This window comes from Suncus etruscus, chromosome 8 (genome assembly GCF_024139225.1).
Source record: "Suncus etruscus isolate mSunEtr1 chromosome 8, mSunEtr1.pri.cur, whole genome shotgun sequence".
Taxonomy (NCBI): domain Eukaryota; kingdom Metazoa; phylum Chordata; class Mammalia; order Eulipotyphla; family Soricidae; genus Suncus; species Suncus etruscus.
Genome location: NC_064855.1, coordinates 20,689,121 through 20,705,414, shown reverse-complemented (window position 1 = coordinate 20,705,414; position 16,294 = coordinate 20,689,121). Strand labels below are relative to the sequence as shown.

The following is a 16,294-nucleotide window of genomic DNA, read 5'->3' as shown; positions in this document are numbered from 1 at the left end:
TGCTTAACAACTCTCACCCACTGCAGTTGAACTGCTGCAGCTAGAAGAAGCGCGACGCTGGTTTCCAAGGTAACCAGGCCGGGTCCGACATCTAACTGGGTCCGGAGTGCTCAGCCGTTTCCGGCTCTGAGCCTGGTGTTTTTTTTTTTTTTTTTCCTCAGCGAAACCAGCGTCACCTATTGGCCAGTCCGCCTCCATCGCCCCGCCCACCCGCCCACCCGCTACCAGAGTGTCTGGGAATCATTTTTCGCGGTTTTTTGTCAGTACGGAGCGATTTTCCAGGAGCATCACTTCCGGCGGGGACAGGAAGCTGCTTTCTTTTTCTCCTTTAGGCCGCTTTCCCCTCTTGCCGCCCCAAACAAACCCCGCCGCCACGCGAGGCTGCGGCGGCGCACGGTATGGGGGTGTTTGTGTGTGTGTGTGTGTTGTGGGGGGGGGCGGACGTGTGGCGGGAAGGTGCCCGGGGAGTCGAAATCACGGTCACAAAAGATGGGCGTCTTTACTCCGTCTGGCCCCCTTGGAAGCCGTCGCGACTCCGCCATCAGGCCCCCTTAAAGCACTTCCGGGAGCCTGAGCCTGCAGGGGTCATGACCCCGGCCCGGCTCGGAGCGAGCAAAGCCACTTCCGGTCTGGGCCTGGTCCAGGCGGGGGATGCTCCTGGGACTGAGCCGGGCTGGGCTGGGCTGGGTGCGGGACATCCCGGTGGGCAGGCAGGAAGGCAGGCAGGAAGGAAGGCTGCAAGGCTGCGTTCTCGCCCGGTTCCTTGCTTCCCGGGCCGGAGGAAATCTGTAATGGAGTGGTTCTTCGTCTCCCACTAACAAGATGCCTGATAATCCTCAGGATCGAGGGGTGAGTGAGTAGGGGGGTGGTTGCACCAAGTTCATGCTGACGACATAAGAATATTTTTTTTCGGGGGCGGGTTCCTGTACTCAGTAGAGGATGCAATTATTTCCCCCCTGGAGAATGTAGTTATTTTTCTTCCAGGCGCCCCGTCGAGGGGGTGACCAGTGGGTATGGGGGTGGTTGCACAAAGTTCATGCTGACGACATAAGAATTATTTTTTTTTTCCGAGGGCGGGTTCCTGTACTCAGTAGAGGATGAAATTATTTCCCCCTGGAGAATGTAGTTTTTTTTTTTTTTTTTCTCCAGGCGCCCCGTTTTGGTTGCCACGTGTGTGCTTACTCCCCGACACTCCCCCCCAAATCTAGCTGTCTGCTTCCATCCAACAGGTTTAGGGGATTCCACAGCCAATTTTGAATCTGCTCCTAGCTTGGACGTGAGTTTGGTTTAGACTTTATTTTTTGTTTTTGGGTCACACCCAGCAGCGCTCAGGGGTTATTCCTGGCTCTACGCTCAGAAAAAGGCTCCTGGCAGGCTCCTGGGACCAAATGGGATGCCGGGATTCGAACCACCGTCCATCTGCATGCAAGGCAAACGCCCTACCGCTGTGCTATCTTTCCGGCCCCATGGTTTAGAGTATTTCAAGGAATTTTATTTACAATAGAGCAGTGAAGTGAAGTTGCGGCATGTAGATTGGTTGCTTTGAACAGTCACCAAACAGGTGGTGCTGTTAATAGCACTTATGTTTGCAGTATCACAGAGCTCTTACATACTTCATTTTCTTTTCTTGCTTCTATAGTGTGTTAGCTTTTCCCTTTTTATTTCTTAATTTAAATGTTTTACTTATTTATGTTTGAGCCATACCTGGCCGGGCTCAGAATTTATTCTTGCTTCTGTACTCAGAGATTACTCCAGGTGGTGTGGGAGTTTATGGGTGGGGGGATTGAACCCAGGCAGCCTCTTCAAGGCAATTGTTTTACCTGCTCTGCTATCCTTCGAGACCCAAGACTTTCTATTTATTTATTTATTTTTTGTTTTTGGGCCACACCCGTTTGACGCTCAGAGGTTACTCCTGGCTATGTGCTCAGAAATCGCTCCTGGCTTGGGGGGAACCCCATGGTACGCCGGGGGATCGAACCGCGGTCCGTCCTATGCTAGCGCTTGCAAGGCAGACACTTTATCTCTAGCGCCACCTCTCTGGCCCCTCTCTTTTTTTTTTTTTTTTTTTTTTTTGGTTTTTGGGCCACACCCGGTGATGCTCAGGGGTTACTCCTGGCTATGCACTCAGAAGTCGCTCCTGGCTTGGGGGACCATATGGGACGCCGGGGGATCGAACCGCGGTCCGTCCGAGGCTAGAGCAGGCAAGGCAGGCACCTTACCATTAGTGCCACCGCCCGGCCCCTTTTTTTTTTTTTTTTTTTTGGTTTTTGGGCCACACCCAGTAACGCTCAGGGGTTACTCCTGGCTATGTGCTCAGAAGTTGCTCCTGGCTTGGGGGACCATATGGGACACGGGGGATCGAACCGCGGTCCGTCCAAGGCTAGCGCAGGCAAGGCAGGCACCTTACCTTCAGCGCCACCGCCCGGCCCCCGCCCCTCTCTTTTTAATGATGAAGGAAAAACTAATACTCAGGACCTTTGACTTCTAGTAAAGTTCTTTTTTCCTTAACTCATTTCCCTTTATGGCAGGAGTCTCAAACTCAATTTACCTGGGGGCCGCAGGAGGCAAAGTCGGGGTGATTCTTGAGTGCAAAGTCATTAGTAAGCCTTGAACATTGGGGGGTGTGACCCAAACAACTAAAACAAAACAAAACAAAAAAAGATTCCTCTAGGGCAGGGCCACAAAATGTACGGAGGGCCGCGAATTTGAGACCCCTGCTTTATGGCATTGTAATAGAGGATAATGGTAATAAAGAAATTGTTATTAGATGTTTATGGATTCTTTCAGATTGAATAATGTCCCGGGTTCCACTGGGGAAAGTCCTCCTGAGGAATGTCATCCGACATACAGATGCACATAATAAGGTGAGGAGTGCAACTCAATTCTTTGTCAACACAAATTAGGGTACATAATGACCCATGGATCATTTTGGTACAACTGAAAGAGACAAAGATAAATTAAGTGCATAATTGCCATACAGTTTAATAAATGCTACAGTAAGTCAGGTACAAAACCCTTCAATGCACTGAAGAAGGGATATGAAATCTGCATTTTGGGAATTAGAAAAGGGTTCATGGAATGGTTGACATTTGAGTGTTGACATTAGATATTGACATTAGTTATCTATGAATAGGACAAGTGTATAATTTGAAAAAGATCATTCTGGAGAAAGTATGAACTAATGCAAAGGTACAAGAAAGCATGAGGAGTTGGGAATTGTACTTGTGTTGTATTTGTCAGAACCTGAATTTGATCCCTGGCATTGAAGGAATTAAAAGAAAAAAGGGATAAAGCACTTGGTTCATAGTAGTGGGGATGGCAGGAGAGGCTAAATGGGATGCCAGAAACTGAACCTAGTCAGCAAGAAGACAAACTTCCAACCTGCTGTACTATCACTCCATCCCCTCCTTATCACTGGAACACAAACAATTTACTACTATGAACCAAGTGCTTTATCCCTTTTTTCCTGAGCACTGAGCCTGGAATAAGTTCTGGTCACTATTGGTGTGGCCCCCAAATCAAAACAAATCCAGAGATAAGGGAATGTGGAGGTAGTGCCTGAAGATGAGGTTTAAATGGAAAATTAGAGTTGGAGTATGATGCTTAGAAATTATACTTTTTCCTCTGAACAATAAAGAATCCAGCAATTATTTTTAAGTAGAAAGTGACATAGTTGAATTTGTCTTTCAACAAGATGATCATTGTCCGGGTTGGGGGTAAGGGAAAGGATTTGATAAAGTAGTAAAGACCAATTAGGCAAGTTTGCAATGTTCTATTTGAGATGATGAGGGTTTGCATGAAAACACAGACAGTGGGGATGAAGTTATATAGAGTTAAAATCTAAAACACTTAAGTCACTGATTAGATAATTTATGAAATCAAAATATAATTAGCTTGTGTAACTGAATGATGACTTATGATACCATTGAGAGAGTGAAGGACAGGTGATGAGTATTATGGAAAATTTAACTTTGGAAGTTTAGCTTTGAACATATTGATGGTGAGATGCTTACAAATTGTTTAATGGACACTCAGGCTTCTAGGAAAGGAGAAAAGTTGTATACACACAGAAAAAAATTTGAAAGTTATTGATATATATGAAATGATAGAGCATGTCAGAATATGAAGTCACTCAGGAGAGTACATGTAAAAGACTAATGACACTTAATGATTTATTTTTTGGTAAACTGTACAACTTAGTTTGATCATGATGCTATTATCATATTTCCTGATGGTTGATTATTAGTGTGTAATTATTTTTCTGACCCCTAGTTTCTTTTTTTCTTTCTTTTTTTTTTTTTTTTTTTGGTTTTTGGGTCATACCCGGCAGTGCTCAGAGGTTACTCCTGGTTCTATGCTCAGAAATCGCCCCTGGCAGGCACAGGGGACCATATGGGATGCTGTTCTGCATGAAAGGCATATGCCTTACCTCCATGCTATCTCTCTGGCCCCTGACCCCTGGTTTCTTATATTTTATAAGATTGTTTGAAGTTGGGGCTGAAGATGTAGTACAGTGGATAGGGCATTTGCCTTGCACACAGATGACCTGAATTTAATTCCTGGCATTTCATATGACCCCCTGAGCACGGCCAGAAGTAATTCCAAGCAGAAAGCCAGGCGAATCCCTGAACACTGCCAGGAGTGGTCCCCAAACAAAAACTAAAACAAAAAGATTTTTAAAATTCTGTTTGGGGCTGGAGCAGTAGCACAGTGGTAGGGTGTTTGCCTTGCATGCGGCTGATCCAAGATGGACACAGGTTCGATTCCCAGCATCCCATATGTCCCCTAGCTAGGAGCAATGATCTGAAGGAAGAGCCAGGTATAAACTCTGAGCACTGCCGGGTGTGGCCCCCCAACAAAAATCGTGATTTTGTATTCTTATTCCATATCTGATGATACTCGGGTTACTTTTTGACTCTACTCAAGACCATCTGTGGTGCTGTAGATTGAACTATAGATTGAACTAGTGTTGGTCAGTATTATCTTGGTGACCCTGCCCCTGTGTTATTGAAATAAAATCATAAAGAATTTTAGCACATGACATCATATGCTAATTGCAGCTAATTACAAAATTGATATTGTCTGTGGAGGATTAAGAAGTTCTGTTGGGGGGCCGGAGAGATAGCATGGAGGTAAGGCGTTTGCCTTTCATGCAGGAGGTCATCGGTTCGAATCCCGGTGCCCCATATGGTCCCCTGTGCCTGCCAGGAGCAATTTCTGAGCCTGGAGCCAGGAATAACCCCTGAGCACTGCCAGGTGTGACCCAAAAACCAAAAAAAAAAAAAAAAAAAAAAAAAAAAAAAGAAGTTCTGTTGGGCCCGGAGAGATAGCACAGCGGTGTTTGCCTTGCAAGCAGCCGATCCAGGACCAAAGGTGGTTGGTTCGAATCCCGGTGTCCCATATGGTTCCCCGTGCCTGCCAGGAGCTATTTCTGAGCAGACAGCCAGGAGTAACCCCTGAGCACTGCCGGGTGTGGCCCAAAAACCAAAAAAAAAAAAAGAAGTTCTGTTGATGGGACCAGAGAGACAACATGGAGGTAGGGCATTTGCATTGCATGCAGAAGGATGGTGGCTCGAATCCGGACATCCCATATGGTCCCCCAGCCTGCCAGGAGCGATTTCTGAGCATAGAGCCAGGAGTGACCCCTGAGCACTGCCGGGTATGACTCAAAAACCAAAACAAAACAAAACAAAGTTCTGTTGAAGGGTCAGAAATACAGCACAGTGGGTAGGGCTCTTGCTTTGCATATGGCCCACCCAAGTTTGATCTCCCAGCATTCCATATGGTAATTTTTTTTGTAATTGCTTTTTTATTGTTGTCTGTCTTTGGATTTTGGGCTACATCCTGCAGCGCCTAGGGGGTTACTCCTGGCTCTGCACTCAGAAATCACTCTTGGTTGGCTCAGAAGACCATATAGGATACCAGAAATCAGACCTGGGTAGGTTGCATGCAAGGCAAACGCTCTTCTGCTGTGCCCCTCATATGGTAATTTGTGAATGTAGAGCCAGAGCAACTCTGGGTCTAACCCCTAGGCAAAACAAAACAATTCAGAACATGTTTCTTAAAATCCAGATCATAGGGGCCGGAGAGATAGCATGGAGGTAAGATGTTTGCCTTTCATGCAGAAGGTCATTGGTTTGAATCCCCGCATCCCATATGGTCCCCTCTGCCTGCCAGGGCTGATTTCTGAGCACAGAGCCAGGAGTATCCCTGAGTGCTGCCAGGTGTGACCACCCCCCCCCCCCAAAAAAAAAAAAAGCCCCCAAAAAAATCCAGATCATAAGTATATAATCTAAATCTTTTTAGTTACTTTTCCGGTTTTTGCTTTTTTGTTTGTTTATTTTGGGTGGCGCCACACCTTGCAAGGGACCATATGGGATGCTGGTTTCAAACTCAGGTAGGCCACATGCAAGGGAAACACCCTACCTGCTGTACTCTATTTTTTTTAACTTTATTTATTTATTGATTGATTGTTTATTGGGCCACATCCAGCGGTGCTCAGGAGTTACTCCTAGCTCTGTGCTCAGAAATCGCCCCTGGCAGGCTGGGGGACCACATGGGATGTGGGGAATCAAACTAGATCCGTCCTGGGTCGGCCTTTTGTAAGGCAAATACCCTACTGTGCTATCTCTCTGACCCCAGTTATTTTTAGTAAACTTATTATTTCCTATTTAATATAGATCCAGGAAGAATCAGATATGTGGAAAATAAGAGAACTGGAGAAACAAATGGAAGATGCATACCGGAGACCCAAAAGGAAAACGTTACCCAGTAGCTCAAGGTGAAAGTGGCAGCTCTCAGAATCCAATAGTTTTCATCTTATTCAGAATATGCAACTTTGGTTTCAAAACATTTTGCTTTGTTAAAGATACATAAACTTTGTGTGTGTTAATTTATTATAATTTGTTATTGTTGCAGTAGTGATTGGGGGTCATACAAACCCTTCATTGTGGTACTTGAACTATTTGGTTGTAGTGCTTCCAGTGTTCACATATTTAGCTGTTGGAACTCACTTATTTTAGTTGTGCTTGAAAAGGTTGTTCACACAGTTGCTTGCTGGGGTTACACACCTGGCTGCAGTGATCTGGAGACTCCCATGTGCTAGCCAAGATCTGTTCACGGCATGTGGATGTCGCCAGGGATCTAACTCTTGGCTTAATGTTTGCAAGACAAGTCCTGTGCCACTGAGTTATGTTCAGGCACCATTTCTATGAATTCTTAAGTTCTTCATTTTTCATCCTGGGCTATGACTATCTTCAAGCTCCAATTCTGTGAATTCTCAAGCTTTCCTCATCTTTTAATTTGGACTCAAGCAAAAAGATAATGGCTATGATGAATCTTTTAGGTTTGTTTTAGTTTTGGGGGAGCACAATTAGCAGTGCTTATGGCTTAACTCCTGGCTCTGCACTCAGAGATCATGTGGGTTTTAGTACCAAGGACCAAACCCAGATAGGCCACTTGTAAGGCAAAAGCCCTACTTATTGTACTTTTGCTGCTGTACTATTGCTGTGGATCTATTACAGATACCTTTTTATTTTCTTTTGTGTGTGTGGCAAGGAGGGCAAAGGGCAGTTTGAACCACATCTGGCTGTGTTCAGGACTTGCTCCTGGCTCTCGGAATCACTCCTGGTCATGCCTGGGGACCATATAGGATGCTAGGGATCAAACCTGGCTCTTGTCCTGCAAGGCAATTGCTATGCCTTCTGTACTGCTGCATCACCTTATGTATCTTTGTATTTACTTGCATTAGGGGAATTTTATATTACACAATTGTAATATTAAGGAATTAATGAATGGGACCAGAGAGGTAGTACAATGGATAGGACACTTATCCTGTGTGGGATCCTCTATCCAAAAGTAGAGGCTGGAACAATGGATAGGACGCTTGTCCTGTGTGGGATCCTCTATCCAAAAGTAGAGGCCGGAACAATATCACAGCAGGTAGGGCTTTGAAACAAAACAACAACAAAACCCCAAACCAAAACAAATTAAAAGAAGATTCTTTTTTATTTTATTTTATTTTATTTTATTTTATTTTATTTTATTTTGTTTTATTTATTTTTTGTTTGTTTTTGGGCCACACCTGGTGACACTCCGGGGTTACTCCTGGCTATGCGCTCAGAAGTCGCTCCTGGCTTGGGGGACCATATGGAATGCCTGGGGATCGAACCTAGGTCCGACCTAGGCTAGCGCAGGCAAGGCAGGCACCTTAGCTCTAGCGCCACCATGCCGGCCCCCTTTTTTATTTTTTTTAATAATTTTTATTTTGACCAAAGTGAATTACAAATCTTTCACAGTAATAACCTGATCTTGAACAACTTTTCATTAAATTCTTGGTCCTTGAGTATCTTTTTGGATAAAAATCATATAGCTAACTTTTAAATAAAGTTGACATATTTTTATTTATTTTTATTATTTTTTATTTTGACCAAAGTAGATTACAAATCTTTCACAGTAATATTTTATGTACATAGTGACATTGAATCAGGGCCATTCCCACCACCAGTGTTGTCCTCCCTCCATCCCTGTTTCCAGCATGCATCCCATAGTCTCCTCCTCTTTTTGCGCGCCCCCCCCCCCCCCCCAGTATAAGTGGTCTCCTCTGTGTCTAGCTTGTTGTAGACTGGATATTGATTCTGTTGTTATTGGCTTTGGAGTTGGTGTTAAATTAAAAGAAGATTCTATGGATTCTGACCCCATCTGATATTTTTTCCCCCACAGATCTTTCCACATCACCTTAATTGAGTATACATAAGAATGGTTTTTGCAGGCTTAGGTTTTTTTTTTTATTTTCTTGTTTTGCTTTGTTTTGTTTTCTTTTGCGTTTTGGGCTACACCCTCTTGTCTCCTTCCACCTCCCCTGCCCCTTCCTGAGATTGTCAGAGAGGTCACCTTCTGGACCAGGCTACTTAGGAAGTATTGGTGGCCATTATTTTCTTTTTCCAGTTTTGATTTTTTATGAGCATGTGCAGCAATGCTCAAGGGTTACTTCTAGGTTGGGAAGTCATCAGCAGATAATACAGTGCCAGGGATTGAACCCAGGCCTCTTACATGTAAGTCATGTGTTCTTCCCAGTAAGTCATCTCTCCAGTCCCAGAACATGTCTTCTGTAATATTTTGTTTTGGGGCCACAGTTGGCAGTATTCAGGGATCACTCTTGGCAATGCTCAGGGAACATACATAAAGAGTGCATACTACTGAACTAGGATTGGTTAACTCCTTGTCCCGTTTCTCTGGCCCCTATATAATTTTTGTGTTTTTTTTTTTTTGTTTTTTGTGTTTTTTTTTTGGTTTTTGGGCCACACCCAGTAACGTTCAGGGGTTACTCCTGGCCATGTGTTCAGAAGTTGCTCCTGGCTTGGGGGACCATATGGGACGCCGGGGGATCGAACCTTGGTCCGTCCAAGGCTAGCGCAGGCAAGGCAGGCACCTTACCTCTAGCGCCACCACCTGGCCCCAATGTTTTGTTTTTTTTTTTTTTTTTTTGGCCATACCCGGCCATACTCTGGCCATACTCTGCACTCAAAAGTCACTACTTGCCAATAGTGGCTTTGGGGACCAAATTGGATGCCAGGGGTTGAACCCGGGTCAGCAATGTGCAAAGCAAATGTTCTACCCACACTTCTATTGTTCCAGTCTCTCTAATTTTTTTAACCATATCAAGTTACTGTTTTCCCTTTAAGCTTGTTCATTTGATTTTGCACATAATGTTCCATAAAGAAACTTTGGAAATTGCTTCTAACTCTAAATCTATATTGTCTTATAGCCGAATGCGTAGTGACGGCTTTGATGAAGAAAGTCAGAGAGACTATTGGAGGCCAAATAATGACATTTCTGGGACAATGGAAGATGATTTTCTTAAGACTAAATCCTGGAATAAGAGGTTATATGATTGTGAATCTAACATGCCAGACAGGTTTGTGACAAGTTCTTCTGACTAAAATATTTTATCTGGGAATGTATACTTTTTTAAAGTTTTTACTCCTGGCTGTGTTCAGGGATTACTCCTGGTGAATCCAGGGAATCATATGGAATTCCAGGTATTGAATTTGGGTTGGCCATGCATAAGGCAACTGCTACACTGTCACTTTGGCCCAAGAGAATGTATACTTTAATACATTAATTTAAATACTTAAATACTTTAATATAAAGACAATGTGGATGTTATTCAGCATCAGATCATTTGTCTTGTGTCAATTCCTGGCACCAGACACATTAAAAAAACAGAAAAAATGGGGAAAAAACTAAATACCTCAGTTCAGATAGATAACTCAATGGATTCAGTCATATTTTGCATACCAGATGCCCACGTGTGTTTCAGACATACATGGTTCCTGAGCACCTTCAACATGTTTTTTGTTTGTTTTTTGTTTTTGTTTGTTTGTTTGTTTTTGGTTTTTGGGTCACACCCGGCAGCACTCAGGAGTTACTCCTGGCTCTATGCTCAGAAATCGCTCCTGGCAGGCTCGGGGGACCATATGAGATGGTGGGATTCGAACTACTGACCTTCTGCATGTAAGGCAAACATGCTTTGTACACACATACATACACACACACACACACACACACACACACACACACACACCCAAGCAGAGATGTAAGGCAAACATGCTTTGTACACACACACACACACACACACACACACACACACACACACACACACACACACCCAAGCAGAGATCATCCATAGCAAAATCTGGGGAACCATATGAAATATGAAATGCTGGGAATCGAACTAGGATCCATCCTGGGTTGGCAGCGTGCAAGGCAAACGCCCTACTGCTGTGCCATCTCTCTGGCCCCATGCCTCAGAAATTTTGTACATAATATTTTCATAGCGTTTTACACACACATATCTTTTCAAAAAGTTGTTCACAAATTGTTTATAACATTAAGTATTCATAATGGCCAAGAAGTGGAAACCCCAATTTGCTGATGAATGTTGAAACAAAATGTGATATGTCCATAATCTGGATTGTCATCAAAGATAAAGTATGGATACATGCTACAACATGCATGAATCTTGTTAACATTGTGCTAGGTGAGAAAGCTAGGAAAGTCACATTTCCCATTTTTTTCTTTTGATCTTTGCATCATTCCTAGTGGTGCTTAGAAGACCATAAGGTGCTAATGATTAACTCTCAAGTCCCCCTAAAACTGCTTTTTTTTGGTAATTTTTATTGTGACCTATGTGAATTATAAGTCTTTCACATTATATTTAAGGTAGTGAATCAGGTCCATTCTCACCACCAGTGTTGTCCTCCCTCCACCCCTGTTCCCAGGATGCATTTGGTACTTCCCCTCCCCCCCACCCCCAGACTGCTAGTGTAACAGGTCCCCTTGTGTGTACCTTTTTGTAGATTGGGGGGATCTTGATTTTGTTGTTGACTTTGGTTTGGTGTTTAGGTCTGCTCATTTTTTTATGTTTGTTTTATTGTTTTGTTTTTTGGGCCACATCCGGTGATGCTTAGGCGTTACTCCTGGCTATGTGCTCAGAAATCATTCCTGGCTTGGGGGACCATATGGGACTCCAGGGGATCGAACCGAGGTCTGTCCTAGGTCAGTGCATGCAGGGCAAACACCCTACTGCTTGCGCTACCACTCATTTTTTTATTTCCACTCAAATTTCAAGCAACCTTTTACTCCTGGTATCATCCTCTTATTTTTTCCCCTCAATTTATGACGCAGAACAAGATGACTCAAGTTCTGTGGTTCTGTTGGGAAAAAAAACCAAGACAAAATAAAACCAAAAGCAACCACCAAGGGCAAAAAAACTACAACAGCAACAAGAGAAAGACAACAAACATCAATAATAAAAAAGAAAAAGAAAGGGAAAGAAACCTTTAAAACTACTTTTTATATAATCTATTTATGTGATATATACAGAATATAGAATATAGACTATATAGATTAATGGTTGGCATGGGCTACAGGTGAGGGAATAATGGAAACATTATGGGAAATAGTTTGTTTTGGGGGTAATGGAAATTTCAGATATGATTGGTTATGGCAGTAGGTATTTTTGTTACTGTTGGTTTTTGGGTCACACCTGGCAGTGCTCAGAGCTTTCTTTGGCTCTGTCCACAGGGATCACTTCTTGGTGGGGCTTGAGGAACCATATGGAATAGAGTAGACCCTGGGTCAGCAGCATGCAAGGCAAGTCCTTACCTGTTGTATGTACTGTAGCAGTGATGGCTAGCCTTTTTTAACCCGAGTGCCCAAACTGCCGCACAATGCCCGGTCCTCCCAATGGCCAGTTCGGCCCTGTTGCCAGGTGAACTGCAAAGCAGACACTGGCACACTCGCCTCCCTCCATGCCACATATCTTAATTGTGGACCCCTTCCCGCATGCCAGATGCAAGGCCATCGCATGCCATAGGTTTGCCATTGAGGTACTATAGTTTTGGCCTCAAAGAGTTTTTTTTTTTTTTTTTTTTTTTTTTGGTTTTTCAGGCCACACCCGTTTGATGCTCCGGGATTACTCCTGGCTAAGCGTTCAGAAATTGCCCCTAGCTTGGGGGGACCATATGGGATGCCAGGGGATCGAACCTCGGTCCTTCCTTGGCTAGCGCTTGCAAGGCAGACACCTTACCTCTAGCGCCACCTCGCTGGCCCCTCAAAAGGTTATTTTTAAAAAGTGAACAGAGTTAGACACTATGATGCTATGATTTTTAATTTTTTTTTTTTTTTTTTTTCTTTTTGCTCTTGGTTCTGGGCTTAACTCCGGGCTCTTTCTCAGGGGTTATTCCTCAGGAAATTATGGACCCAGTGGTTGAATCCAGATCAGCCATGTGCAAGGCAAGCACTCTACTTATTGTACTATTGCTTTGGCCTCTGCCTCAGTCTTTCTTAAAGAAGAAATGGCAAGTTTTTCAAATGCTCAAAGGAATCCTGTGTTGGGAAAGACTGCATAAAGTTTACTGACCTAGGTTGCTGGAGTGGCAGGTAGATCATTTGCCTTGCACTCAGTGGACTGGTGTTCAATCCCTGGCAGAGTGTGTGGTCCCTGAGCATGCCAGGAGCGATCTCTAAGCACAACTGATGTGGCCCTAAATCAAAAATAATAGTTCCTTAGCTATCATGTGGGATTGACTTTTTTCCTTGGTCTTTCGGAGGCCTCCCAAGGAGTGCTCAGAAGATCCTGGGTCGTCCTCCTAGTGATTCTCAGCCAGCTGGTCTGAGAATGGCTAAATGAAGGACTGAGGATATGGTGCTCCATGAGTCCTTTGGTGTCAGGAATGATCAAGGTCGCCCTTGTGGTATCAGAAGCAGGGCTCTACCTGCCTATTTGGAGAACCTGTGATTTTGGGGATCAAACTGAGATTGGCTACAGGCAAGACATATACCTTAACACTGTCGTCTCTTGGGCCCCTATTTTCTGTGTTTTGGATGGGTGTATCTGTGAGCATGCACTCCTGAGTTTTACCTAGTATGTTTTATATTTAAAAATGTATTCAGTGTAGGGGCCGGAAGATAGCATGGAGGTAGGGCATTTGCCTTGCATGCAGAAGGATAGTGGTTCGAATCCTGGCATCCCATATGGTCCCCTGAACCTGCCAGGAGTGATTTCTGAGCACAGAGCCAGGAGTAACCCGAGTGCTACCAGGTGTGACTCAAAAACCAAAATAAAATAAAAAAGTATTCAGAGCTTTAATAGTACATAAATAAACTATCTTACAGATGGGGTCACAGTGGTTATAAAGAGTTATACCCTGAAGAATTCGAAACAGACAGGTAAGGTACATTCTCTTACGGAATAAAACGAAATTTGTATAAAGTCTGAACTATATTAAGGATATAACAATGATTTCTCACAATTTGCTATTATGAAAAAATGTAACAGGTTTGGGACGTAGCAAACAGAGCACTTGACGTGTGTGTGTGTGTGTGTGTGTGTGTGTGTGTGTGTGTGTTTTGGGCCACACCTGGTGACGCTCGGGTTGTGTGTGTGTGTAGGTTTTTTTTTTGTTTGTTTTTTGGGCCACACCTGGTGATGCTCAGGGGTTACTCCTGGCTATGCATTCGGAAATCGCTCCTGGCTTGCAGGACCATATGGAAAATTTAGATTAAAATACTCATTTAGAGAGATATCATGGAGGTAAGGCGTTTGACTTGCATGCAGAAGGGCAGTGGTTCGAATCCTGGCATCCCATATGGTACCCCAAGCCTGCCAGGAGCTATTTCTGAGCGTAGAGCCAGGAGTAACCCCTGAGCACCACTGGGTGTGACCCCCCCCCCCAAAAAAAAAACCCACAAAAATACTCATTTTCTAGGTGCTAGAGAGATAGTAAAGTGGGTAAGTTGCTTGCCTTGCATGCCGCCAACCCAGGTTTCATTCCTGGCATCCTACATGGTCCTCTAAGCACCACCAGGAGTGATTCCTGAGTTCATACCTAGGAGTAACTCCTGAGCATCACTGGTATGACCCAAACAAAACAAACAAAATCTCAAATAAAATACTCATTTTCTAAAGTAGTTCCTATTTTTTTTTTATTAGCAGTGACCAGCAAGATATTACCAATGGGGAAAAAACATCTCCCCAGGTAAAATCATCTACTCATGAATCTCACAGACACAAGAAATCAAAGAAATCTCACAAAAAAAAGCAAAAAAAGAAGTCACATAAAAAACAGAAGAAAAGCAAGAAGGAAGCCACAGATACAATTGCAGAAACTTCAAGTGAATGCTCCGAAGAAACTGGGGCTTCTAGTACCAGGAAAAGAAAGCAGTCACATAAACGTAAGAAAAAGTCCAGGAAAAAGTCTCTCAAAAAGTCTGCTCTGTGCTTAGAAACAGAAAGTGACTCAGATTCCCAGTCAGATGATGCATCTAGCAGCTCTGAGGAAAGAGACACTAAGAAAACCAAAAGGAAAAAGAAAGAGAAAAAAGTTCATATCCCTGTCATTAACAATGAAATGCAGGAGAGGACAAACAGACGCACAAATTGGAAGGTGGCGACAGATGAAAGGTCAGATGAGAGTTCCGAAGATGACTGAGCAAGAAAAGTGTTTATATTTCCCCTGGATTTGGTGTGTTTACAGCCTACATTTTGGGGGTTTGCCAGTGACTCAGCACGTGGTACCTGAGGTTAGAGGTATCCTGTGCTGTTCGTTTTGATAGACTTCTATTTTCGCCTGTTAAACTTGATCTTTATTGTTAATAGGGAATCTTGTATTTTGTTATGAAGGTTTCTTGAAGAGATTATTTTTTGCAGTTAATCACATGTAGTGGAGTGCATATACAACTAAATTAAAAGATCCAGAAAGCTGAATCTTGATAATGACCTGGGTAGGTCACTCACAACATTGAATTTGGGGAAAACAAGGAGCTAGAGGTAGAACAATAGGACTGGAGTGATAGCATATTGGGTAGGGCATTTGCATTGCACATGGCCTACTTGGCATCCCATATAGTCCCTGGAGCCTGCCAGGAGTGATTTCTGAGCTGAAAGTCAGGAGTAACTGAGTGCCACTGGGTATGGCCCCAAAACAAAAAAAAACAAAACGAGGTAAACTAAAAACCAGCGCTGTGGAAAATAAAGAGCATCTTTTATCTATTGACAAGTTAACTTCAGCCTTGGTGCTTTGATTCTCAGTATTTAGGCCCCAAAAGTGGTTGTTTTTACTTAATGAGGAAATGAGCATAAGAACAAAAATCAATAGCTATTAGAAGACCAGTTTTGTTAGATTTCCCTGCTGGACAGAACTGTGGCTACACACAATATAGCCCTAAATATGGCAGACTAATTGGATAGCAAAGTTTTCTAGTTCCATTGTTACATATTGCCTAAATAAATTTGGGTTGAAAATCATCAGTTATCTCAAAGGGAGAGAATTAGAATTAGTCTAATGAGACCATGAAAAAGATTCAGGGCAGCAGCTGCCATTTAAATTTCTTTTCCTTGTTCATTTCTAAATCTATTAACGAACTTTAGATTTTCCTTAAAAGTAAGTTGAAAGAAATCCAAAATAATAGGCTTCTCAGGGACATACCCACTTCCTAATCTGCCTTTGGACTAAGGCTTGAAGCAGCAACTACCATTATACCCATTTGTTATGTACTGTGACCTTCTGATGTTGACTTTTAAGAAACCAAATTATCACTGAATGAAGGCTGCAAAACTCAAGAAGTTCTCATGGCAGAAGATCAAGTGGCATTTTTCCCTTGATGTCACTTCATGGACAAGTAAAAGCTACTAACTGGCTATGAGGTTTGGAGGTTAACTAAACCTCCCTGGCCTTATTACTCTTCCCCAAGTGTAATACAGAAACACTTCAAAGTAGCATGATACTGT

At 43.3% G+C, this 16,294-nt stretch overlaps 1 protein-coding gene across 4 annotated transcripts; it reads left to right on the top strand.

Moving 5' to 3' along the window:
• The first annotated feature begins 305 nt into the window (after positions 1 to 305).
• NKAPD1 (NKAP domain containing 1) lies at positions 306 to 15,498 on the top strand. Of its 4 annotated transcripts, none has more exons than XM_049778684.1 (6): positions 306 to 396; positions 2,788 to 2,864; positions 6,681 to 6,781; positions 9,767 to 9,916; positions 13,681 to 13,734; positions 14,498 to 15,498. In XM_049778684.1, exons 2-6 carry the CDS (start codon positions 2,796 to 2,798, stop codon positions 14,994 to 14,996), a joined length of 873 nt encoding a protein of 290 aa, XP_049634641.1. In that variant the 5' UTR covers positions 306 to 396; positions 2,788 to 2,795; the 3' UTR covers positions 14,997 to 15,498. The 4 variants fall into 4 exon arrangements, with proteins under 4 accessions (XP_049634641.1, XP_049634640.1, XP_049634642.1 ...); XM_049778683.1 differs by lacking the exon at positions 306 to 396 and adding an exon at positions 717 to 849; XM_049778685.1 differs by lacking the exons at positions 306 to 396; positions 13,681 to 13,734 and adding an exon at positions 717 to 849.
• Positions 15,499 to 16,294: the final 796 nt, after the last annotated feature.

Bases quoted from the DNA above. Each gene is read 5' to 3' on its own strand.
- NKAPD1 (XM_049778684.1), top strand. From the start codon at position 2,796: ATGTCCCGGGTTCCACTGGGGAAAGTCCTCCTGAGGAATGTCATCCGA. The intron at 2,865-6,680 runs GTGAGGAGTGCA...TATTTAATATAG, and splicing joins ATACAGATGCACATAATAAG to ATCCAGGAAGAATCAGATAT. The intron at 13,735-14,497 runs GTAAGGTACATT...TTTTTTTATTAG, and splicing joins GAAGAATTCGAAACAGACAG to CAGTGACCAGCAAGATATTA.